Source organism: Apium graveolens, unplaced genomic scaffold (assembly GCF_009905375.1).
Source record: "Apium graveolens cultivar Ventura unplaced genomic scaffold, ASM990537v1 ctg1768, whole genome shotgun sequence".
Lineage (NCBI taxonomy): Eukaryota > Viridiplantae > Streptophyta > Magnoliopsida > Apiales > Apiaceae > Apium > Apium graveolens.
In genome coordinates, this window is record NW_027417385.1 from 55,027 (window position 1) to 82,157 (window position 27,131).

Consider the following 27,131-nt stretch of genomic DNA (forward strand, 5'->3'; position numbering starts at 1 on the left):
CTGGACGCGTCAACCCTTCAGTCACTTAAGATCGACCGTTGCATGACAGCTGTCCTGTACACGTCAGCCATCTCCTTCTATAAATATCCTCCCTCAACTCACAATCGTACTTTACTCCTTTTCTTTCGGAAACCGCCATTGCCGCCATTCCCAAGCTTTTGGTTCAAAATCCCGACGATTCAGTCGCCCATTACTCGATTTCTTTTGTTCAATCAATTCCCAAACTTAAAAGGTACATAAATCTCCCATTATTTCTTAATTTCAGCAAGTAAATCGACTATAACAAACAAAAGACTGTTCGTGTTCCCCCTTTTCACTTTACTGTTCTTCACGATTGTCATGTATGTATGTGTGTATATATAACAAATCTCCATATTCTGCTCTTTTGATTCTTTAGTTACATGTTTTTAGGGTTTTATTATATTTTCCCCAAATTGCTAATAGTCGGTTAGAATTCCTATGTATTTTACTAATTTAGGACGCATCATCCTCAAAGGGCGTGTCTTGCTTAAGACGTAATCTCCTGTGATAGATTCTTAGGACGCGTCCTTGTACATTTCCAGTATCTTCCCTTTTTCCTCTCCTTTTCTTTTTTATGTGGACGCGTCCTCAAGTTTTTCTTCCTTCTTTTGCAGCTGGGGGACGCGTCTTCTTCATCGCCTTTCCACCCATTCAAAGTTCTCAACAAACGCCTTGGGATTTACTCCCCACACTTGATCTCTTTCAAACCCGATTTCCCTGAATTTCATAGGACGAGGTCCTTCCTTAAAGCAGAAAGACGCGTCTTCGAGTCTCTCAAATCCAAGACTTCTATAATGTCTGATTCTAGTTCTGACTTTATGGACCACGTCCCCATAAGTTCTAGAATGAAAAAGAAATGATTCAAACGAAAAAGAACTCCAATTCTCAACGCCAGGGCTGCTATCGAAGATTGGACAGATGATGAAATTGTACCCACCAACAGCCTCTACGCGTGATTACTTCAGATGAAGACGCGTCCCCTACTCAAGACGCGTCAGCTTCTAAGGACGCAGCTGTTGAGAACCACGGACTTAGGGTGTTACTACGTTTTACGATAAAGATTACGAAAAGAGGATTACCTTGTTAATGGTTGATTCCACGCTCTTCTATTGTATTCCCAAATTCCCTTGAGCGAAGTGTGGCCTCCGTCTTCTCAAGTTATCCTCTCTTCTTGCTCCTTGGTGGCTACAATATGTTTTCACACAATTCCAAGCAAGAAGAGAATAAGAATATATATAGGCTACAATAGGGACCATGGATAATTAGGTTGGGCCTTCTAATTACATCTTGAGCCTAGCCCAATGTAATTAAATATTAATTCAATCCACTAAAGAATTAGTATTTGCATTACCTTTCCTAATACCATAATTTAATTAATTCGGTTCCAATATTATTTGCTTATTAAATTCCCCATGTTTAAAATATCATATGTCCATTAATTAAATAAATTACTGATAATTTATTTAATTAATATCTTTTATCCTTGATCATCCACTCAACATTTATTTAATTATGCCAGAATAAATTCCACCTGTAGGATTTCACATAATTAAATCTTTTTTAGCTTTCAAGGGGACATCATCAACCCGAATATTATCAGGACATGGATTCCTTCAATAAATAATATCCACGATGTATATAATTCCATCACCCAAAATATAATGATATAATTTAAAAGAATTATTTCATATATAAATCAAAGCATGTAAATAATATACACGTGTCAATTACTATTTCCGGATTAAGAACCCAAGCATTAATAATAACATAGAATCTTAGTTATCCTTCTTAATTAGTATTAAGGGAACAATTCTAAATTTGATCCTGTTCAATATACACAAAGTATACTAGTATTATTTATTAGTCAATATAAACTAATCTAAATAATACTACAGCCATACCAGTGGATTGTCCAACACCACATGTGCTGTGAACCTTATTATATTATATAACTGTATTTAACAATCTAATATTCTGTATCCCAGTTGATACTAGATTGTTCACAATATATAATATTAGACAACATGTAAACATTCAAATGATTCTCAAATAAACTGGCCAGAAATAAATGTACATACTTCAAATAAATATTTTCAGTATACACTAACAATCTCCCACTTATACTCAAAATATTCTATGTGTATATCAGTGTTTATTTAATCCACTATTATATAAAAATCTATGTGTCCATCCATCTGACTCCTATCGCTTCCACATGCTTGTCAAAAACCTTGGTTGGCAAGCTCTTTGTGAAAGGATCTGCTCGGTTGTCTTCTGATGATATGTGAGCCACAACTATATCCCCTCGCTTTACGATTCCTCGTATGAGATCATACTTACGTTCAATATGTTTAGCTGCTTTGTGGTCTCGCGGTTCCTTTGAATTTGCCACAGCACCAGTGTTATCATAATACACCGTCAAGCTCCTAGGCAAATTAGGTTCCACATCTAAGTCCAAAAGGAAGTTCCTGAACCATACAGCCTCCTTGGCAGCCTCAGAGGCCGCCACATACTCGGCCTCCATGGTGGAGTCTAAAATGCATTTTTGCTTTACACTCCTCCATATAACGGCTCCACCTCCCAAAGCAAAAACATATCCCGAGGTTGATTTCCTCTTATCCCTATCTGATTGGAAATCTGAATCAGTATATCCCAAAGGAAATAGATCTGAGGCCTTGTAAATTAACATATACTCCTTAGTCCTTCTCAGGTACTTGAGTATAGTTTTTACTGCACTCCAATGTTCCTGACCTGGGTTCGACTGATATCTACTAACCATGCCTACAGCAAAGCAGATGTCAGGCCTCGTACATAACATAGCATACATTAAGCTTCCACATGCTGAAGCATAAGGAACTGCTTTCATGCTCTCTATATCCGTAGGTGTCGAAGGACACTGCTTCTTAGATAGAGCAACTCCATGCTTAAAAGGTAGAAAACCTTTCTTGGAGTTCTGCATGTTAAAACGAGCTAATACTTCATCAATGTAGGGCTCTTGAGATAAAGCCAACATCCTTTTCTTGCGATCCCTTATAACTTTGATCCCAAGGATATATGCCGCTTCACCTAAGTCCTTCATGTCAAATTGTTTGAACAACCATGCCTTTACTGATGACAACATCTCAACATTGTTTCCAATGAGTAAAATATCATCTACATATAGTACTAGAAAAACCACTGCATTACCTTCACTTCTCTTATACACGCACAATTCGCTTGGACTTTGATCAAATCCATATGACTGGACTGCCTGATCAAAACGAATATTCCAGTCTCTAGAAGCTTGTTTAAGTCCATAAATAGACCTCTTAAGCTTACATACCAGATGCTCTTGGCCTTCCTTAATGAATCCTTTTGGTTGCTGCATATAGATGGTTTCTTCAAGACTTCCATTAAGAAAAGCTGTCTTGACATCCATTTGCCAAATCTCATAATCGAGATGAGCTGCTATAGATAAAAGAATACGGATTGACTTAAGCATGACTACCGGTGAAAGGGTTTCCTCATAATCGATACCTTCTTTCTGAGTATACCATTTCGCAACAAGTCTTGCTTTCCAGGCTTTCACCTTTTTATCTAATCCCCTCTTTTTCTTGTAGATCCACTTACATCCAATAGGTTTTATACCTTTGGGTGGTTCCACGAGCTCCCAGACCTGATTAGAATACATTGATTCTATCTCAGATTCCATCGCCTTTTGCCAAAGATCTGCATCTTTGTCTTGTGCTGCCTCTTCGTATGTACGGGGATCATCATCATGTTTACCAGAGACCAAGTCTGAAGACTCACCCAAAAATATGAATCTATCAGGCTGTTGAACAACCCTCCCACTACGACGAGGCACTGGTGCGGTATTAGTGACAGGTTATACATTATGTTGTGGTTGTTCTACTTGTACTACAGCTTCATGGGTATTATTTGTCCCTCCCACTAGTTCCTCTAAAACGACACTACTCATGGGTTTGTGATTTATTATATATTCCTCCTCTAAGAATCTTGCATTGGTGCTAACAATGACATCCCGATTCTTCGGACTATAAAATAAATATCCTTTCATTCCCATGGGGTAGCCTACAAACAACCTTACTTCTGTACGAGATTCTAACTTAGTCGCGTTCTTGTTCAGCACATGTGCTGGACAACCCCATATTCGAATATGTCTTAGACTCGGTTTATCCCCGGTCCACAATTCTAAGGGGGTTTTAGGAACCGACTTAGAAGGTACTAAGTTCAGAAGATAAGCTGTTGTCTCTAAGGCATGTCCCCAAAACGACTTGGGTAAATCCGAATAACTCATCATCGATCTAACACTCTCTAAAAGAGTCCGGTTCTTTCTCTCTGCTACACCGTTCTGCTGGGGTGTGCCTGGTGCAGTTAACTGGGATTCTATCCCATTTTCTGATAAATATTCCCTAAATTCTCCAAGCAAGTATTCGCCACCACGATCTGATCGTAGTGACTTGATACTTTTATTAAGTCGCTTCTCCGTTTTAGCTTTGTACTCTTTGAACTTATCAAAGCACTCAGACGTACGGTGCAACAAATAAATGTACCCATATCTAGAATAATCATCAATGAAAGTGACGAAATATTCATAACCACCTCTTGCTTGGATATTCATGGGTCCACATAAATCAGAGTGAACCAATTCTAACAGTTGTTTGGCTCTATTCCCTTTTGCCTTGAAAGGCCTATTAGTCATTTTAGCTTCCAAGCAGGATTCACAAACTGAAAATGGCTCCACTGCCAATGAGCTTAAAGGCCCGTCTACTACCAGTCTTTGAATCCTCCTCAAGTTAATATGACCTAATCTCAAGTGCCAAAGATATGTTTGGTTCAAACTAGAAGGTTCCTTTCTTTTAGTAGAGTTAGAAGATGTGTTGTTCAATTCCCTAAATTGCAGTTGCAGTGCAGGTTGACTAGGATTAATTATATATAAATTGTCTTGCAATGTACCAGAACATATAATTCATTTATTCATCATAATAGAAACATTACGATCCAAATAAACATTATAACCATCCAAAGAAAGTTTAGAAACCGAAATTAAATTCCTTCTAAAAGAAGGTACATAAAGACAATTGTTCAAAACCAAAATCCTATCAGAACCAAAAGATAAATGAATAACTCCTACTGCAACTACTGTTACTTTCGTAGCATCTCCCATGAACACGTATATCTACCATCTTTAAGCATTCTGGATAGTTGGAACCCCTTCATAGAATTACAAACATGATCAGTGGCTCCTGTATCTATACACCAAGTGCTCGTAGATATAGCCGCTATAAATGTTTCTGTAACTAGAGAAAGAGACATACCAGTATTGTTTATCTTTTTAGGAAGAGGACAATCCTGTTTCCAGTGACCTGACTGTTTGCATCTGAAGCACTTTCCCTTAGGCTTTTTCACACCACCCTGAACTCCCACTGCCTTCACAGCTTTCTGTGTATGAGCCTTTTTCTTCTTCTTAATACCTTTCGGCTTAGAGGAAGAACCTTTCTCAGCCACATTCACTTGAACACTCTGCCGAAATAATCCTTCAGCTGCCTGAAGTTCTGTCAGCAGTTCCGCGAGACTATACTGCCTCTTGTTCATGTTGTAATTCAAGCGGAACTGCTCAAAACTCTTGGACAAGCTTATAAGGATAATGTCAATCTGGGTTTCCCCGTCAAGTTCAGTACCAAGGATCTCTATCTCATTCAGATACGACATTATCTTGAGAACATGATCCCTTACAGGTGTGCCTTCAACCATTTGAGTGTTCATTAAAGCCTTCATGGCTACTTGCCTAGCAGCCCTATTCTGATCTCCAAAAAGTTCCTTGAGATTAAAGAGCATATCCGAAGCAGTGGCCATAGACTGATGCTGATGCTGCAAAACACCCGACATTGCTGCCAGAATGTAAAATCGCGACATCTCATCAGCCTTAATCCACCGTTTATAATACTCTTTCTCATCTTCAGGAGCATCAGCAGCAGACTGTTCAGGCTTGGGTTCATAAGTGCAAAACTTGTACTCCTCAGCAGTCAACACAATGTCCAAATTTCGTTTCCATTCAATATAGTTAGGTCCGGTAAGTTTGTTATCCTTAAGTATGGTGAATAGTGGATTAAAGCCCATTTTATCCTGAGAATCATGCATAAAAACATCACATAAATAAGGGTGCATTAATTATTAAGATCTAAATTATTAAAATTTAATGCACTAACATCTAAACACCATAAGCTTCTGGTACGCCACGATGTGTGACATGTATACCACCTAATTTTGTTTAAATGTTACTTCGGTCCTATTACTAAACAATATGCCACGTTGGGGTGGACTATATTATTTTTCATAGCTAAGTGTATATCATCACCAAATCTTAAATTATTCAAAATCTATGGAACTTGGTACGCCACGATGGGTGGCGTGTATACCTTCCAATATTCGTAATTTTACCTTGAATAGAATACTTCAATTCAATATTCATCAATAGTTTGATTTCCAGGTAGTGGAGGAGTTTCATCGGTCTCGCTTAAAACCCACAGCCTTACAAGTTCGATGAACCCGTTTTTGACAAAATCGCCCCAAATCAGAAATAAAGAAAATCCGTATTTCTTCCTTTCAAAATTTATTAATTTAAGAAGTTTGTTCTAGTAATTTCTATAACATTCTAGACACCACAAATTACATGCCACGATGGGTGACGTATATATAATTTATATTCGTCTTTATGTTAAATTACCTACAACCAATAATGGAGACCATGGGATTTAATTTCATATTAATTCCCTCTCCCAGTTAGAATTTTTTTATTAAAATTGAGGAATTTTAAAATTAAATGGGGCCCTATGTTGTTATAATTATGTCTAATCATGCATTCAAAATACACACATAATTTTAGCAACATATAACATTTAATTAAAGCAATAAATAAATTTTATGTCCATGTCGTCCTAATTAAGTTAAACATGCAATTTTAAAAGAATTACACACATAATTAACGACACACATAATCAATAAATTAAAGCAATAATTAAAATTTAATGGAAAAAATTAAAATAAATATTCCACTATTATGGCCCTTGAAAAAAAAATCCAGCTCTCAAAAAAAATCTGCCCCAAGCGCCCCGACGCCCCCAGCAGCCCCAGCAGCCCCAGCAGCCCCAGCAGCCTCACCAGTCCCCGCTGCCGCAGCAGCCCCAGAAGCCCAGTAGCCCCAGCAGTCCCAGCTGCCGCAGCAGCCCCAGCAGCCCCAGCAGTCCCAGCAGTCCCAGCTGCCGCAGCAGCCCCTTGTAATCGCACAGCGGAACAAAAAACTACCGGAATTGATTTCCGATCGCACATAACTATTACAAAATACCCGGAACAATTACAAAAAAATAGATCTAATACAAAACTAATTTTATAAAATCTATTCTAACACGATCAACCCTCGTGTAAATTACAACCACGATTAAACCACGTGGAAACCAAAACAAAAATTAACCACGATTAAACCACGTGGGATCCAAACACATAATTAAAATATACATGGCCATAATAGTGGATTAACAACCTGCATCAAAACTAATACAAGCAAAACACTATATACACGCATATATAATTACGACATGGACATTATATCATAAAACATAGAACCCATTACCAGGCTCTTGATACCAATTGTTGGGAACCACGGACTTAGGGTGTTACTACGTTTTACGATAAAGATTACGAAAAGAGGATTACCTTGTTAATGGTTGATTCCACGCTCTTCTATTGTATTCCCAAATTTCCTTGAGCGAAGTGTGGTCTCCGTCTTCTCAAGTTATCCTCTCTTCTTGCTCCTTGGTGGCTACAATATGTTTTCACACAATTCCAAGCAAGAAGAGAATAAGAATATATATAGGCTACAATAGGGACCATGGATAATTAGGTTGGGCCTTCTAATTACATCTTGAGCCTAGCCCAATGTAATTAAATATTAATTCAATCCACTAAAGAATTAATATTTGCATTACCTTTCCTAATACCGTAATTTAATTAATTTGGTTCCAATATTATTTGCTTATTAAATGCCCCATGTTTAAAATATCATATGTCCATTAATTAAATAAATTACTGATAATTTATTTAATTAATATCTTTTATCCTTGATCATCCACTCAACCTTTATTTAATTATGCCAGAATAAATTCCACATGCAGGGTTTCACATAATTAAATCTTTTTGAGCTTTCAAGGGGACATCATTAACCCGAATATTATCAGGACATGGATTCCTTCAATAAATAATATCCACCATGTATATAATTTCATCACCCAAAATATAATGATATAATTCAAAAGAATTATTTCATATATAAATCAAAGCATGTAAATAATATACACGTGTCAATTACTATTTTCGATTTAAGAACCTAAGCATTAATAATAACATAGAATCTTAGTTCTCCTTCTTAATCAGTATTAAGGGAACAATTCTAAATTTGATCATGTTCAATATACACAAAGTATACTAGTATTATTTATTAGTCAATATAAACTAATATAAATAATACTACCGCCATACCAGTGGATTGTCCAACACCACCTGTGCTGTGAACCTTATTATATTATATAACCGTATTTAACAATCTAATATTCTGTATCCCATTTGATACTAGATTGTTTACAATATATAATATTAGACAACATGTAAACATTCAAATAATTCTCAAATAAACTGGCCAGAAATAATTGTACATACTTCAAATAAATATTTTCAGTATACACTAACAGCAGCTTCCTCACACGACGTGGCTCCCTCTCAGGATGCGTCTCCTCTCAGCGTGAGTGAGTTTAAAAAGAGAATTCCTGATCCTGAAAAGTATCCTGTGTCTCCTCAAAAATCCGATCCACCTCTCGAACACTGGGAACCCTCAGATGTTGAAGTGGATTGTGACTGGACAAAGCTTGGTGCTCTAACTAAGGCAGAAAAAATGCCCGAAGGAAAAAAGAAAACAAACTAGCATGTGTTGCCCTTGACTCCACTGCAACTAACTTGGAAATTCAGTGGCACATGAAATACTATGACATGGAGGGCATCTGGGCGCGCCCTCTTCATATAATGAGGCCACACATTTTCAACATTGGGAATCAAAGGATCCCTAGAATGGTGCTCACACCAAAACTGATTTCTCTAGGCGTGGGCGCGCCCTTGCACCCATACATCAAAAAGATTTTGAAGTGGTATGACGTCGCCCCGGTTCAATTGTCTCCAAACTCGTACAAGCTAGCATGGGCTCTGTACATGATGTACCACAATCTTGGACTGGACGTGCCCTCCATGAAGGAATTCAGCTTCTTTTACAGCATCAGAAAAACAATCCCAGGCTACCACATCTTTGTAGTCAACAAGTGGCTGAACAACAAGGGATTCAATGAAGGAAAGATTAGCCACGAGAGAGATTGGAAGGAACCTTTCTTCTACGTCTATGACGTCAAGAGAAGCCGAGTTCGCTTCAACTTGAAACCAAGTAAGTGACTTCCAAAACATGTCCTCATAGGCTTGACGCATCCTTTATTCTGGACGCATCCTATTTTTTTTCGAAATTCCCCTTTTTCTTTAACAAGTCCTCATTTTTTTATCTTTAGACAAGAGAGTTCAAAAGGAATTAACAGGAAAAAGAAAGAAGAGAGCAGATAATGTACTCCAGTATGCAGAGAAACATTTCAACCTCAAAGATATGATCACAGAAGACAACCTCAAACTGGTGGGCGCGTTATCTGCCCGAGTTGGCTCTGTCTACAATTTCCGTGAATTTCATAATGGCAAACCCGTTGTCACGGCCTCAGAAAAATCCAGGGGCCTTAGTGCCGCAGAAGTAGTCGAGATTGACATTAGTAAGCAATTTGACTTAGAACAAGGTAAGTATTTATAAGAGAGGACGCGTCATAATTTTTGGACGCGTCCAAAGCTACAGAATTAGCTTCTCATTTTTTAAAAGTACCAATTCACCGGCATTCATAGGACGCGTCATCGTTCGGTGACGCGTCGCGCGTATATTTGTCTTTCCTTTTACACGCGAAACTTAATCTGATTTACGGGTGTTTCCTGCATATATGTCTTTATTTTGGGTGTGCCTTTATTTCAAGGCGCGTCTTCTCGTAATAGTTATGACTGACATTGTTAGCATGTCACTCATGTTTTCCTCACAATCCTCATTATAGTCAATGGGACGCGTCGTATCTTTAGGACACGTCACAGTCACATATATATACATTTTTCATATCTTTGCATTAATTTTTCTTGACACATCCTTATGCATTTACATGTCGTTACATGCATTCTATTTGACAATCTTTAAATAATGTTCGCGGCGCGTCCTACTATTAGGACGCGTCTACCTTATTCAACTAATGTTTTTCATGTTCATGTCACAGATATGGCTTCTCTCCCAAAAGGATTTGCTATTGGAGCTTCCAAGAAGCTGAGAGCCAGGAAACAGGCCCCTGCAAAGCCTGATCCAAAGGTTAAGACCCCCATTCCTGCTGTGACTCCTTCCCCTCCACCAAAAATAATTGACACCACTGTGCTAGACATCTCTGAGAAGGAGGACGCGCCCACAAAGCGCCAAAAGACACTGCCAGCTGACCAATCTTTTGTTTTCCGATATCTGGGCGCGTCCTCAGCTGGCCACTTTACTGAAGATGAAGTCCGAGGTTGGACATTCAGGACCGAGGAGCAAACAGAAGAGGCCATGGTGAGGGCTGCAGCTGAGCTTCATTTGCACGCCAGACAAAGTGCCAACATGGCTTCTAGACTCAGGGCGCGTCTTGCTACCACTGACACTACAAAGAGCCAGGCTGAAGACAAGATCAAATCCTTAGAGAAGTACATCAATCTGCTCGCCCAAGAAAAGGATGCCGAGATCAGGCGCCTGCAGGAGAACAAGACGCGTCTTGAGGCATAGAAATATGTGTTGGAAGGTAATGTCTCCTCTATGGAGAAAACGATGGAGAATGTTATCACACTAAATTCCACCATGCAGCTGGAGCTTGACATTCTAAATGATGACAGACTGCATGGGTGGAAAGAGGAGAAAAAGCTAGTCTATCAAAATAGCTTCATAGCTGGGTTTGAAGAGTGGTGCTCTGGTTTATTGCAAATGACCCAGAGTATTCTTTTTCTAAGTTCGATGCAGACACCCAGACATGGGTAAATGACTTCAGAGTTAGGTCTGTAGATTCCGTTAAGAGCAAAAGAATTTTTCTAGGCTTGGAGGAAGAGGACGCGTCCCCTACTCCTGCTCCGCTTCAGACTCAACCGCCTCCTGTAAACAACCAAGAAAAGCCCCAGGACACGCCTCCTGCTTAGGACGCGTCCTATGTTTATTCATGAAGTTATTACCTGAACTATTTAAGGGTGCGGGCCCCTTAAAGCCTTGCAAATTGTAATGATTACTTTTGAACTTCTTTTGCTTGCACTTTTTACCTTTATGCATATCATTTTATTTTCTTAACTTTGCCTTAGATAAGGGCGCGTCCTACTATTAGGACGCGTCACCTTTAGAGTATTATTGTGTTTTTACCATCATCTATTAAGTAGATGTTCTTGAAGGGCGCGTCCATAGATCATGCAGATAGGATATTTTTAATAATTATGATATCATGCTACACTTGTACTTTTTTAGAAGAAGGCATAAAGTATGAGGGGCGCGTCCTACTATCCTGACGTGTCTACCCTTTATTTTAAAGATATGCTTTGTGGGGAATTTATTCGAAAAAATGACCCTTCAACTAGTTCTAAGGTAAGTAGTACATGCACTACCCCCCTAGGCTAGGAGGAATTTATTTAATTCTAGTCTATAATCTGGGTATAGCCCTAAATATATAATAAAAGAGGTACGTATGGGGCCAAAGCCGCGCCTTACTGATAATACTTTCGGAGATGTTCCGCATTCCACGCTCGCAGAACAAGCTTCCCTTCCATATCCTCAAGGTGATAAGTCCATTTCCATAAGATGGCCTTTATCTTGTATGGTCCTTCCCAATTAGCTCCAAACACTCCATGTTGGGGGTTCTTCATGTTGGGCATCACCTTCCTAAGCACCTAATCTCCCACCTTCAGCAATTGTCCCTTTACCTTCTTGTTATAATACCTTGCGGCACGTTGCTGATACGCTGTGAGCCTCAGCTAAGAATTTTCCCTTGTTTCTTCCAAGAGATCCAAATGAAGCCTTCGATTAATCTCTGCATCCTCCTCCGTGTAACGGCCTCTGCGAAGCGATCCCGAACCAACTTCCACGGGGACCATAGCTTCATAGCCGTAAGTAAGCATAAACGGAGTTTCTCCCGTAGTAGATCGTGGTATAGTGTTGTATGACCACATCACTTTCGGGAGTTCTTCAGGCCAATTTCCTTTGTGCTCTTCCAGCTTGGCTTTGAGGGTATGCTTTATTATTTTATTCACAGCTTCTATCTACCCATTGCTTTGAGGATGATAGACCGCTGCAAACTCCTTATTAATTTTTAAATCCTTACACAATTATCGCAACTCCTTGCTGTCAAATTGCTTTCCGTTGTCAGATACAAGCTTGTAAGGGATTCCAAACGTGCACACGATGGAGTTGAAGACAAAATCTCTGATTTTTTTTGCGGTTATAGTAGCCAATGGCATAGCCTCTGCCCACTAAGTAAAATAATCAACCCCGACAACTGCATATTTGACATCCCCTTTAGCCTTAGGTAGCTCCCCAGTAAGATCTATCCCCCACATGGCAAATGGCCATGGGCTCATCATAGATGTCAAGGGCATTGCCGACATAAACGAGTAGTTTACAAAGCGCTGGCAGCGATCGCATGCCCTGACAAAATTTGTAGCATCCTCTTTCATTGTAGGCCAATAGTATCCTTGGCGCAAAACTTTCATCGCCAATGAGCTACCCCCCGACTGATTGCCACAGATTCCTTCATGTACTTCCCTTAAGATGTAATTTCCTTCTTCTTCGTCAACACATCTAAGCAGTGGTTGATTGAAGCCTCTCTTGTACAGAACTTCATCGTACATCACATACCTTGCAGCCTGATAGCGGAGTCGACGAGCCTTAAACTTATCCTCGGGGAGTGTTCCCTTGTGAATGTAGGCCATAATGGGCATCATCCATGTTTCCTTGGAAGCCTCATCCACTTGCATAATTTCTATCTCTGGGATACTAGGAATCTCCTGGATTTCAAGGGGTATGGATCCTAATAACAAAGCCTCTTGTTATGACCCCATCTTTGCTAGAGCATCCGCGTTACTGTTCTTCTCCCGCGGCACACATTCCAACCTAACTTCTTTGAACATTCCAATCAGGCACTGCGTGCATCTCAAGTACAATTCCGTTCGTGGGCCTCGCGCTTGAAATCCCCCATTCACCTAATTCACCACCAACTCTAAGTCACTTCTCACAATTAGGTTTCGCACTCCCATTTTTAAAGCGATCTTTAGGCCATTAATCAATGCTTCATACTCCGCATCATTATTTGTTGCATAAAACTGGAAATGAATTACGCTCATTAGATGATGGCCTTTTGGAGACACGAGTACTATACCCGCACCTGCTCCTCCATTGTTAACTGCCCCATCCAAATGCAAGATCCACCAGGGATGTGGAAATTCCTCCAAAGACTCTGTAACATGAGGTGGATGTAGCATCACTAAAGCTTTTTCGTCAACTGCGGAGTCAAATTCCAACAAGAAATCAGCTAAGGCTTGTCCTTTAATCGCCGTCTGGGGCATATATTCTAAATCAAACTGTCCCAACTCCACAGCCCACTTCAGCATTCTCCCCGATGACTCTGGTTTATGAAGGACTTGCCGTAGCGGGTATGACGTACGGACTTCAATTATATGGGCCTGGAAATATGGCCGTAATTTTCTTGATACAAGGATCAGGGCATAAACCAGCTTCTCCATGCTTATGTAGCGAGTTTCAGCGTCGTGCAACCGCTTGCTCACATAGTACACCGATGACTGCTGCCCATCTCCCTCTCTTACCAGAACTGCGATGATTGAATACTCAGATACTGCGAGGTACAGTATTAGAGATTCTCCATCTAATGGTTTCGACAACATGGGAGGGTTCCCCAGTTGTTCCTTGATCTTTCTAAAAGATTCTTCACATTCTGGTGTCCATACGAAGTCCTTCCCTGCCAACTTAATGGCTTTGAAGAATTCCTTGCATCTGTCGGACGATTTGGAAACGAATCGATTCAGCGCGGTAATCCTCCCTGTTAAACTCTGCATCTGTTTTACATTGGTGGGTGACTTCATATCCAACAATGCCTTGATCTTTACGGGGTTGGCTTCAATTCCCCTATGATTGATGATGAACCCGAGAAACTTGCCTGACTCCACGCCGAACACACACTTTTGTGGGTTCAACTTCATGCGAAACCTCCTTAGAATGTTAAACATTTCCATCAAATGTTCGATATGGTCATTCGCCTCCTTGGATTTTACCAACATATCATCGCCTCCTTGGATTTTACCAACATATCATCCACATACACCTCCATGGTTCTCCCAATATGGTTTTTGAACATCATATTCACCAACCGCTGATAGGTTGCGCCAACTTTAATCAATCCAAACGGCATTCCTATATAACAGTATAGCCCCCTGTCGGTGATGAAGAATGTATGCTCTTGGTCGGGACCATACATGGGGATCTGATTGTAACCCGAATATGTATCCATGAAACTTAGCAAGGCATGCCCTACCGTCGCATCAACCAACTGATCAATTTATGGGAGCGGGAAACTATCCTTTGGACATGCCTTGTTGAGATCTGTGAAATCCACACACGTCCTCCACTTCCCGTTCGGCTTTTTTATGAGCACTGGATTTGCAAGCCATTCAGGGTAGTAAGATTCTTTGATTAGTCCCACTTCCAACAATCAGTCTACTTCTTCTTTTAATGCTATCGCCCTTTCCCCGCTCACTGGGCGACGTTTTTGACGTATGCCCGTACAATTCGGGAAGATATTCAACCGGTGACACATTACTCCTACGTCGATTCCCACCATGTCCGAATGACTCCATGCGAAGACATCGAGATTTGCAATCAAGAAGCGGGTAAGACTTAACCTCATTTCATCACCTAACTGAGATCCCACTTTCAAAACCTTGTTCGGGTCATTCTTGTCGACCAAAATAGATACCGTGTCTTCGGTCGGCCCCCTTTTTTCGACAGGCATAGGGATCCTGGGATCCAAATTGAAATCAAAGTCACGGGGGTCCTCGATACCCATTATTTTATCTGAGGGCGCGTCCCCATGAGTAAGAGCATCTACCTAAAGACATGGCATGGTTTTGTGTAATGCAGGTGTAGAGGGCGCGTCCTCATTTGGAGGAGCATCAACCTCAATTTCATTTTTACTCTTCAAGGGCGCGTCCTCTTTTTGAGGAGCATCCACCTTGAAGTTATTTTCGAGACTTTGTAAAATCTCACTTCTTCCTTCCAATTTTTCCCCGTTAACCTCCTTCTGCATGGTTCACCACAACTTCTTCCATACTACGGATCCTCGAAACATTCCCCAGCGTCAAAACAGAGTTCCCGGTGATATGGGTTTCTTCCTCCTCGGGGCCTTCTACGAAATGGTGGGCATGAACCTCTCCACTTGGTTTTGTATGAATGTCCTCCGCACCCTCAAATGGAAGACCCTTTCCCTCGTATCTTCTCCTGCGGAATTCCTTAACAACCTTGTGATAGCAGTCGCGTGACTCGTATTACGACCCTCTCAGACTGCCTACCATGTTAGGTGTTGGGAACTTTATCATCAAGTGATGTATTGAGGTTATCACCCTGAACGCCCGTAACCACGGTCTTCCCACCAACACGTTGTGCGCAGAATCCTGATCCAACACTTTGAAATCTATCATTTTAGTGACAGACAAAGCTCCTTCCCCAAGGATAACGGGAAGCCTAACTGAACCCATAACCCTTACTGCTTCTCCAGTAAATCCATAGATGTGTGCATCTTTAAAATACATGTCGCTATCCGGGAAACCCAATTTTTTCTATGTGCTGTAATACAAGATGCTTGCAGAGCTCCCGTTGTCCAAGAAGACCCGATGCACGTTCATTGCTCTGATAAGCATAGTTATTACTAGCGCATCATTATGGGGATGATGTACCCATCTTGACTCTCTCTCCCTGAACGTAATATCAGCTGACTCCCCTTTGAATATTTTTGGAGGTCTATCTTCCAAACTATGAATGTTGGTGAGTGGCGGGTGTCGTGCTTCCCTTGCATTTCTTTCCAATGCCCGATTACTGTCACCGATAAAGGGATGTCCTCCAAAAATTGCCCTGATACTACCAGCTCTTTCGAACTTAACCTCCGCTATCTTTTCAGCTTCTTCTTCTCGCGGGGGTTGCCTTTCATCTTTCCCCTTGTCATCATTCCCCCTGCATCGTTTCACCTTGTCAATCCATTCTCCCAGGTATCCCGCCTTGATCAACTCTTCAATCTCATCTTTCAAGTGATGACACTCATCGGTGTCATGGCCGGTAGACTCATGGTAATCGTAATACTTCTTCTTATCTCTACTCTGCCATGAAGTCAGACGGTCTGGTTTCTTGAAGATTCATCTGTCCTTATTCAGCTTGAAGATATGATCAATGGATGCTGCCAGTGGAGTGTAGTTGCTTACTCTCCTTTCATAGTTCGATGGCAGGCTCCATTCTCTCCGTGTGCTCACGGCGTTTACCTTATTAGGGCTTCTGGCATTCCGTCGATAATCTGGGCTCACGGATCTATCTCTCCTCTTAGTTCTCCCCTTGGAGTTGTGGGTGTTATCATTCTTTCTTGTTTCTGCTTTGAATGATTCCGCCTGCGCAAGTACATCAGCCAACGACACAGGGTCCTTCCCTTGCAGGTGCTTCCAAAAATCTGTTCCCACACGCAGACCAGCTATGAGAAGTATTTTCAGTGTTTCATCAGTTGCGCCCCTCACCAAAGTAGACTCTGCATTGAACCTTTTAAAGTATGAGGTCATGCTTTCCCCCTCTTTCTGTTTCACATTGGCCAGCATAGTAACTGGCGGTGTATACTTCACTGCAGCCTGAAACTGAGTTAGAAACAAGGTTTTCATCTGTTCCTAGGATGTGATCACACCTGGACCAAGTTTCTGGAACCACTTCTGAGCGCCTTCTCTAAAGGTGGCCGCCAGGAGACGGCATCGAGCCAAATTAGGTACTTGATATACATCCATCTCAATATTAAAATGCCCTAGAAACTCCACAGGGTCAGAGTTCCCATGAAAACGCAAGTCATTGGTTGTGTTCCTGTATCCTGTCGGCAATTGCGCCTCCCTCACAATAGCAGCAAAAGGAGAAGGAGCTTGAGCATTCGCTGTTACTCTTCCTCCTTCAAGATGGTTGAACAACCTCTTAAGATCGTTCACATTAAACGTCCCTACTCCAGGAATAGTTTGAACATTAGGTTGTTGGGGTTGCTCCGTAACTTGTTGCAGTTCCCCTTGATTACCCCTCGGGTGTAGCGGTGGATCTCGCCGCCCCTCGCCCTGAGGCTATGGCTGCAGTATGTTACCATCTTGATTTTGAACATTGTCCCGCACGCGGGTTCCTCCGAGCCGCGTCACGGTACTTCCTCATTATTCTGCAACCTTTCTTGAATTTGCACGCCGTCCCGGTCATGAGGACGTGTCCTGAAACCATTGCCCGTAGCACTGTGGGAAGCTACTGGAACAACGACAGGAGCTTCTTCAATGAAGAGCGCGCCACCTCTCCTACCATTGTAGGGTGCCCTTCCATGTGGGTATCCCATCCTTCCTCGCCCATTCCTTTGATAGCCTCGCTAATAATTCCCGAACCTTCCTCGCGGAGGGGCATACTCATGTTCGCGGTGCCGCACCCTATCATCCCTTTGGTATGTAGGGGGCACACGCGTTGTGTCACGGGGCCTCGCTTCTCCAGCGTTTCCTTTCTTTTGCCATTCTACCAGCAGCATTCTCAAATCATCATCCTCCAACCTTATGCCGAGCCTTCTTTTTAAGGTGGAAAAATCTCTTCCTTCCCCATCTTGATTCTGAGTATTTTCCACACGACTGATAAGTGGCATTTTATACCACTTAGAACATCTTAAAATGGCTTAAATTGGTGCCTTGAAATCAAGTATTTTGTGTATTTGATGCGTTTTTCTAGTGTTTATGCATTTCAGGGTATTAGTTATATTTCGGAGGAGTAATCATCAAGAATAAGCCTTGGCATGTGTTCACCATTGAGAGAGGAAAGAAAGGGGTAGATTACGGTGAAGAAACGGAGCAAACTCAGGAATTTTCCAGTAGGGTCCTGAGCGCCCGCTCAGCAATGCTGAGCGGCCGCGCAGAAAGCTGAGCGCCCGCTCAGCTATGCTGAGCGGCCGCGCAGGGTCGGGAAAAAAGATAATTTATTTTAGGACTTCTACTTCTGTTTGGCTTCCACTTCTATGTAATCTGAGTTTTATGGGACTAATATATAAGTAGATTTGGAGACGTTTTCAGGAGGGGGTCGTGGTATTAAGCAAGGAGCGAAGGAGATAAGGAAGAAGACCATTTTAGCACACAACAATGAAGAGGAAGCATATTTTCTTGTGATTCTTATTTCGTTATAACGTTGGATGCTAGTTTTCTTACTTTGAACCTATTTACTCTTGTGACGTACTCTGATTTAATATAATTAGTTTAGTTATTATTTTCTTGTGTTTGTTTATCATGATTTATATGAACCCATGATGACGATGAGTGTTATTATGGGCTAATCGTGATCATGGGGTTGCAACAGATTTACTATGGAATTTCTTAGTTAATTGTTTAATACTTTAGTGTGTGATGATTGTATGATATCTAGTATTGGTTGTGCGTATTCGTCTTATGTGCGTCGCGAACATATAAGATAGGGTATTAATCTCTTGTGAAGCGACGGTGGATCTTGAGATTTAGAACTTGCCATGCTAGCATAGGTTCATGTATGATGTGCATGATTAGTGGGTAACTCTAATAGTTTTATTCGCCCTGTGTAATCAAAAGGAATAACTTGTGCTTAAATCGTTGTGTTGTCAATTTCTGTAGACATATAGGAACTCAGCATAATTGATGACTATTCAACTTCTATCTTAATTGTGGATGCTTGGTAGAATGGTATTAGTACAATGAAAGTTGGCTTTTATCAGTTTCGTGTTATTCGATTAATATCATCACTGTCACATGCTAAAGGTAATAACAATAACTATTGGAGGAAGTAGTAATGAAGTTGTGATCTCATGAGTGTTTTAATATTGTTAATTTGAAGTGTTAATTAAGTGATTAATTAAGTAATTAATTGTTGTTAATATTTAGTCAACAATTCTAAGTGTTAGTGTCTTAACATTGAGAAGTAATCATACATTGGTGCGTGAGTTTAATTAAACAATAATTAGTCTGAGTCTCTGTGGGAATGAACTAGAAAGTATTCTATATTACTTGCGAACGCGTATACTTGCGTGAATATTAGCGCGTGTTTTCGCCCTAACAAGTTTTTGGCGCCGCTGCCGGGGACTCGGCGTATTTGTTTAGTTTATGTACTTACCATCATTGGTCATTAGGACTCAGTGATTAGGACGTAGTAGTTACTTATTGTTTCCAGTTGTGTTTCAGGTACTTTAGCGAGCGTTTATGCAAACTCGTTCTCGTACTCGCAAGAGGACTTTAGATACAGCTGAGGAGACAGACGAAGTTCTTGATATTCCGGAGAAGATAGATTTTGAAGATTCGGATTCAGGAACTGAGCAGAAAGAACCAGTAAACATGGGTGATCATATTGTTCAGGCTGATCCAGCTCTTATGGACTTTTCTCGGCCAAAAATTGATGACATTCAGTCAAGCATTCTTCATCCGGCTATTCAAGCTAACACCTTTGAAATCAAGCTGGGCACTATTCAGATGGTGCAGAATTCTGTTTCTTTTGGAGGAGCTGTGACTGAAGACCCCAACATGCACATAAGGAATTTTGTCGAGATCTGCATCACTTTCAAGTATAATGGCGTGACTGATGAGGCTATCAAGCTGAGGCTTTTCCCATTCTCACTGAGGGACAAAGCTAAGGACTGGTTACATTCTGAACCAGCTGGGTCCATCACTACTTAGCAAGATCTTGCGCAAAAGTTTCTGGTGAAGTTTTATCCGATGGCAAAGACTGCTGCTATGAGGAGTGCTCTTACTCAGTTTGCGCAGCAACCTACAGAATCTATGTGCGAAGCTTGGGAACACTACAAAGAAATGTTGAGGAAGTGTCCACATCATGGAATGCCCGATTGGATGGTGATCACTGGTTTCTATAATGGTTTGGGGGCCCAATCTCGGCCCATGCTCGATGCAGCAGCTGGAGGCGCCTTATGGGCTAAAAGCTATACTGAGGCTTATAATCTTATCGAGACTATGGCTGCAAATGAGCATCAAAACCCAACTCATAGGATGATGTCTGGGAAGGTAGCAGGTATTCTGGAAGTCGATGCAGCCACCGCTATTGCAGCACAGCTTCAAGCGCTGTTAATGAAGGTTGATTCTCTGGCTACATATGGAGTTAATCAAATAGCTATGGTTTGTAAGCTTTGTGCAGGTTCTCATGCTACGGATCAGTGTTCTCTTGTCAACGAATCTGTTCAGTATGTGAATAATTATCAGCGACAGCAGTAGCCTGTGCCAGCTACTTATCATCCTAATAACAGAAATCATCCAAATTTCAGCTGGGGTAATACTCAGAATGCTATTCAGCCACCATATCAGCAAGGTGTGAGTAAACAGTTTAATCCACCTGGATTCCAGCAAACACAACAGTATGCTCAAAGGCAATCATATCCTCAACAGGGAAGTGCAGCTGCACCTACTAGTGCTGATTTTGAGAAACTTAAGCTGTTATGCAAGAGTCAGGAGGTTTCGATCAAGACCTTGGAAAATCAAATCGGTCAAATAGCCAATGCAGTGCTCAATCGTCAACCTGGCACACTTCCCAGTGACACGGAAGTACCAGGCAGGAAGGAAGCTAAAGAGCAAGTCAAGGCTATTATCTTAAGGTCTGGGAAAGTTGCTGATTCTGAAAGGCCAAAAGAAGGAGAAGCTGAAATTAGAGATGAAGAAGCTAAACAAAAGGAGAAAGCGGCGGAACCAAGGAAGACTACTGTTGAACACACTCTGCCTGATGGTAATACAGGGGAGAAACAGCTCTATCCTCCACCACCGTTTCCTAAGAGATTGCAGCAACAAAAGCTGGATAGACAGTTCGGTAAGTTTCTGGAGGTGTTCAAGAAACTTCACATCAATATACCTTTTGCTGAGGCTCTGGAGCAAATGCCTAGTTATGCGAAGTTTATGAAGAGTATTCTTTCAAGGAAGGTGAAACTGGATGACCTTGAGACCGTTGCTCTCACGGAAGAATGCAGCGCTGTTCTGCATCAAAAGTTACCTCCAAAACTGAAAGATCCAGGTAGCTTCACCATTCCTTGCACCATTGGCAAGTTGACTTTTGACAAGTGCCTTTGTGATTTGGGAGCAAGCATCAATCTGATGCCGTTGTCGATCTTTAAAAAGTTGGATTTGCCTGATCCAAAACCCATATACATGTCTCTACAATTGGCTGATCGTTATATTACTTATCCAAGGGGCATAGTGGAGGATGTGCTAGTCAAGGTGGATAAGCTTTTCTTTTCTGCAGATTTTGTTATTCTGGATTTTGAGGAAGATAAGAAGATTCCCATAATCTTGGGAAGACCTTTCTTGGCTACTGGCCGTACCTTGATAGATGTGCAGAAAGGTGAACTTACTATGCGGGTACAAGATCAGGATGTGACCTTCAACGTATTCAAGGCAATGAAATTCCCTACAGAAGATGAGGAGTGCTTAAAAGTGGATGTGATTGATTCTGCGGTTACTTCGGAACTCGATCGCATGTTAATGTCTGATGCATTGGAAAAGGCCTTAGTGGGGGATTTTGACAGTGATGATGAAGATGGCAACGAGCAATTACAATATCTGAATGCTTCTCCCTGGAAGTGAAAGCTGGACATGCCATTTGAATCTCTTGGTACTTCTGACCTCAAGAATGCTGAAGGAAAGCTCAAACCATCAATAGAGGAAGCACCTACCTTGGAGCTCAAGCCATTACCTGAACACTTGAGGTATGCTTTTTTAGGTGATGCATCTACTTTATCTGTTATTATTGCATCTGACCTTTCAGGTAGTGAGGAAGACAAGCTCTTAAGGATTTTGAGAGAATTCAAATCGGCTATTGGATGGACCATAGCAGATATCAAGGGGATCAGCCCTTCATATTGTATGCATAAAATTCTGCTAGAGGAAGGTAGTAAGCAGACTGTTGAACAGCAGCGCAGACTTAATCCTATCATGAAGGAGGTGGTGAAGAAAGAAATTCTGAAATGGCTAGATGCCGGCATCATTTATCCTATTTCTGATAGTTCTTGGGTGAGCCCCGTACAATGTGTACCTAAGAAAGGAGGTATTACTGTGGTAGCAAATGAGAAGAATGAGCTCATCCCCACTCGAACAGTTACAGGATGGAGAGTATGCATGGATTATCGAAAGTTGAACAAAGCCACGAGGAAGGATCACTTCCCTCTTCCATTCATTGATCAAATGCTTGACAGGTTGGCTGGTCATGAGTATTATTGTCTTCTGGATGGCTATTCAGGGTATAAACAGATTTGTATTGCTCCAGAGGATCAGGAAAAGACTACCTTCACTTGTCCATTTGGCACGTTTGCTTTTCGCAGAGTTTCGTTTGGGTTATGTGGCGCCCCGACCACTTTTCAGAGATGTATGATGGCTATATTCTCTGACATGATTGGAAATAATGTCGAGGTGTTCATGGACGACTTCTCCGTCTTTGGACATTCATTTGATGAATGTTTGAATAATCTTCGTGCCGTACTCAAAAGGTGCGTTGAAACTAATTTGGTGCTCAATTGGGAGAAATGTCATTTTATGGTGCGTGAAGGCATTATTCTTGGACATAAGGTCTCTAGCAAGGGTCTGGAGGTGGACAAGGCCAAGGTGGGAGTCACTGAAAATCTTCCACCACTGTAATAACCCCCAAAATTTTGAACTTTTTGTAACCCTTATGAATAGTGTTTTTGCTGAATGAGAAAACTTTTCATGCCACACTATGTAGGGGTTCTGTTATTGATATTCTGAGATTTTATTAGTACTCTATATGGTATATAAGTGTATGTAAAGATCGTCAGAATCCAATTCTGAACACTTTGATTTTTCCCGGAAATCCACTAGATACGGAAAGAATTGAGTATAAGGTAAGAGGATAAAAAGGATTTAAATTAAAGGATTATAAGAGAGGATCATAAAAGGATTATAATGTATTGAGAAAGGTTAAGGAAACCCAAGTAATAAGATCCCGGGTATGATCCCTCAAACGAGAAACGAGAACGAAAGTTAAGCAAACCGTATAACAGATCAGCGGTCATTAGGCAAACAATTAGGAAGTTAATCAAGGAAATTAGGGATGATGAGGTCATCCAACCAATAAGAAGAGGGCAAGTAAGGGATGATGACATCACAAAGTGACATAAGCATGACATAAGGGAAAGGAGGTGTGGTTGATTTAAAACCACACAAAGTTCAAGGTTAGAAAGGTAATTAACCAAAAACAAAACAAAAACAACCAAGCTAGGCAAAACAAATCAAAAAAACAAAATCATTTCATTCTTCAACATTGCTCTCGGCTTTTCTTCATTTCAAGAAGAAGAATTTTCAAAATTCAAGTTCCAAGCTTCCTTAATTGGTAAGATAATTATCTAGTACTCCTTATGCATAGATATGGCTATCTTATAAGTTTAAGCCTCCAATTCATTCTCAATCTCTTCCAAGAAATCAATGAAGAAGATAATGAATAGTGATTTCAAGATTTTTAACTTGATTTTTCTTGTTTTTCCTTTAAGATCCAAGCATCCCTAAGACATCTCAAGGCTTCTTAAGGCTTCCTAGCTACTCCAATCACTTCAAGGAAGGTATAACATCTCCAAACCCTAGATTTACTTGTATATTAGGATGATTTTGATTGTTATGGTAAAAGAGTAGCTTGATGCTTGTTGGTTTAGAGTTTGGGTTGGAATGGTAGTGAATTGAATGTTGAAATCTTATTGATTGGTTAAAGGACTTAAGTATAGTTTAAATTCAAGTTTAAGAATAAGTATAAATTGTTAATGTTGAGTTGATTGGGGCTGTTATGATGTAGTGTGGATGGATGTTGGTTGTATGAATGAATTTGGATTGATTGGTGGTTGAATTGGAATGGTATAAAATTGGGAAATCGTGTAAACATAGCCGTCGTAATGTCCGATTTACTTTAGACTGCTTTTGTTCATAACATTAGGACCTGAGAACTCCCTGCTAGATTTTGACCATTTCCATGTTTAGATAGTTCATGTTACGAACTTCGTTTTGATATGTGGTTCGTTTGATTCCGATGTACGGTTTAGGAGAAACGGCCGTTTTAAGTAACGACGTTTCGTGAACGAATCATTACCCCTCGCCTTACTTTGAAACCTTGGTTAAAGACCTTAAAGGACTAATTGGAGTATGAAACATTTATGTAAAGTGTGTTAGGTAGTTCGTAAGACATTCGCGAAAGAATCGCCTTAAAACTCGTAATGGTTAATTTATTAAAAATGGTGGAGCCGGGAGTACTCGAGCGACTTAAGAGAATCATTAAGCGCAAAGCGAGCGTTAGAGTCTAAATTGGTTAAAGTATAGATTTACAAGTGACTTTGGTTTAATTCCAACTTATATGTTGTTTATAGGTTACCAGACTCGTCCCAAGCCATTTATAACCCCCAGTCGCTCAGGCAAGTTTTCTACCCGCTATACTGTTGTTGTGATGTATATATGTATATGCATTGTCTTGTGATAAATGCATGTTGGTTAATTAGCAAATTCTTGCGATATATTGTAGCATGTGATATAGAATATATGCATGTCTATTCCGTAATCTTGATACATATATCTGTTGATTCAGTTGCATAATACCTATGCTAGAGATAAGCGGTATTTGAGTTTACCCTTAGTATAGGGGATCAAAAGGTGAACATATTTCTAAACCGGGAGTCGATGTTCCCGAGTATAATATATATATTTATATATATATATGGTTATAGTTTTCAAAACTATTAATCGAATAAGGTTTATTCGATAACTTTAACTTTATTTTATTTAATGAATATTATTTGAATATTCATTCGAGGGCTTATGACTCTGTTTATTCTATTTAATGATTATTATTTAAATATTCATTTGAGGATGTATGACTCCGTTTATTTTATTTAATGAATATTATTTATAATATTCATTCGAGGTATTATGACTCCGCTTATTATTTAATAATATTCTTTATTTTATTAAAGAATAATGTTTCGATAATCAAACTTATTTTCGATTATTCAAATAAAGATAGTACTTTCGTATAAGTATATCTTTGGTTATTTAATATTCATTTGAAGTATGAGTTTTAAAAACTTCTACTTTGATTGTTTTTATAAGGATTATCTTTATGAGAATATTATTTAAATAATAATATTCAGATATTTCTAATATATCGGGACTGATTTATTTTAATAAATCAGCAGTACTCCAAACATTCTTAAAAATGTTTTCGAGTCTTCAAATGATTTCTAAAAGTTAGGGCGGATCCCCAAACTCATTCTTTTATATTTAAGATCCTCCTTTCGAAGGGGATTTAAATACTCGCTCAAAACCTGGGGGATCCGGCTCTGTGGTGTATTTTACATTCGCAACGTGGTTGCTGTTTTGAGAAAACAATTTGATTACTTGCCCAACGTTCGGGAAGTAAGTCCATCTAATTGAGTCGGCATAAGCGACAGGCCGGGGTACGGTCTATCAAAGTGTAAGTGGCTGGGTGGCAGTCCATCAACGCGTAAGAGGCCGGGTGGCGGTCCAGCACAAGGTCCTAATGAGGCCAGGGTGATGACCGGTGGGGGATTCATCCATCTACTAGTAGAAAAGGTTACTTATTGGTATCTTTTCCTGATCAGCAAGATATCGGGTTTATGCCAAAATTCTTTTCCTTTCCAAAATTCATTGGATGTTACAAACTCTGTTCATACTTTACATAACAGAGGTTCCAGGAAATGTTTAAGAGATATATATGTGTATATATATATCGGGACTAAATAAAGTATCTCGTAACTTTATTTCATTCAATAATATTTTAAAGATTGAATCTATTCAAGTCTTAACTTGTGGTCTCATCTATGGGATGACCTTTTGAAACCTATAATACTTTGAACAGTGGTAGTTCAAGTAGCTTTATAAATGATATAAGTATAGTGAAGTATTTGATAACTTCATCCCTTGTTTTTGCTTATATCCAGTAAGTAATTATCTTTCACCTGATAAAGGTTTCCAGCAAGTTATCCATTTAGATGCTTGCGTTATTGTTTAAACTATATATTATCTTGCGAGCTGTAATGCTCACTCTTGCTTTATTTCTTCATCACATGACAACAGTTAGGAAAGATGGCCGGACTCAAGCAGACCCAGCGCAAGAGCGTGGGAAGCGCCCCGCGCCTTCCCGTTAAGATCATAGCTGCTATAGCTGCAGAGGTAGATCTATTTGTAGATCAGACCTTCTACTTTTGGGAATCAATTATGTATAATTATAACTTGTGGCAGATAATGGCAATTAATTGTAAACTTATCAAGTAATCATTTTTGGGTTGTAATAACTTTTAAATTGTGGATTCAAAGACTTGTACTTATTTCAATTTCATCTCTGAGACTATAACGGGTTGTGGTGTGTGTTAGTGTGGGGTCACAGCATGAGGTTATTTATTGTTAATTAAGTGAAGTGATATTGTGGAAATAAAGACCGTGACGACCCGGATCCCTGACCCCGGATCTGGGGGTGTTACAGAAATGGTATCAGAGCTAAGCGTTATAAACCTCAGAGATGATGCGACGATATAATAATAAACTCACAAAGATAATAAGAACTCTTGCCAAGTTCATGGTCGGACTACTTAAAGTAGCGTTGACAGTTAAAACCCTTACGGGAACCCTTATAAGTATCATGATAGTAACTTAGCTCGTTTAAT

The 27,131-nt window shown here is 40.2% G+C and overlaps 1 protein-coding gene across 1 annotated transcript; it reads right to left on the bottom strand.

Moving 5' to 3' along the window:
• Positions 1-16,032: 16,032 nt before the first annotated feature.
• LOC141700091 (uncharacterized) lies at positions 16,033-17,875 on the bottom strand. Its single transcript, XM_074503868.1, has 3 exons — positions 17,771-17,875; positions 16,669-17,085; positions 16,033-16,566 (listed from the first exon to the last, which is right to left on the bottom strand). Exons 1-3 carry the CDS (start codon positions 17,873-17,875, stop codon positions 16,033-16,035), a joined length of 1,056 nt encoding a protein of 351 aa, XP_074359969.1.
• Between the last annotated feature and the right edge of the window lie 9,256 nt (positions 17,876-27,131).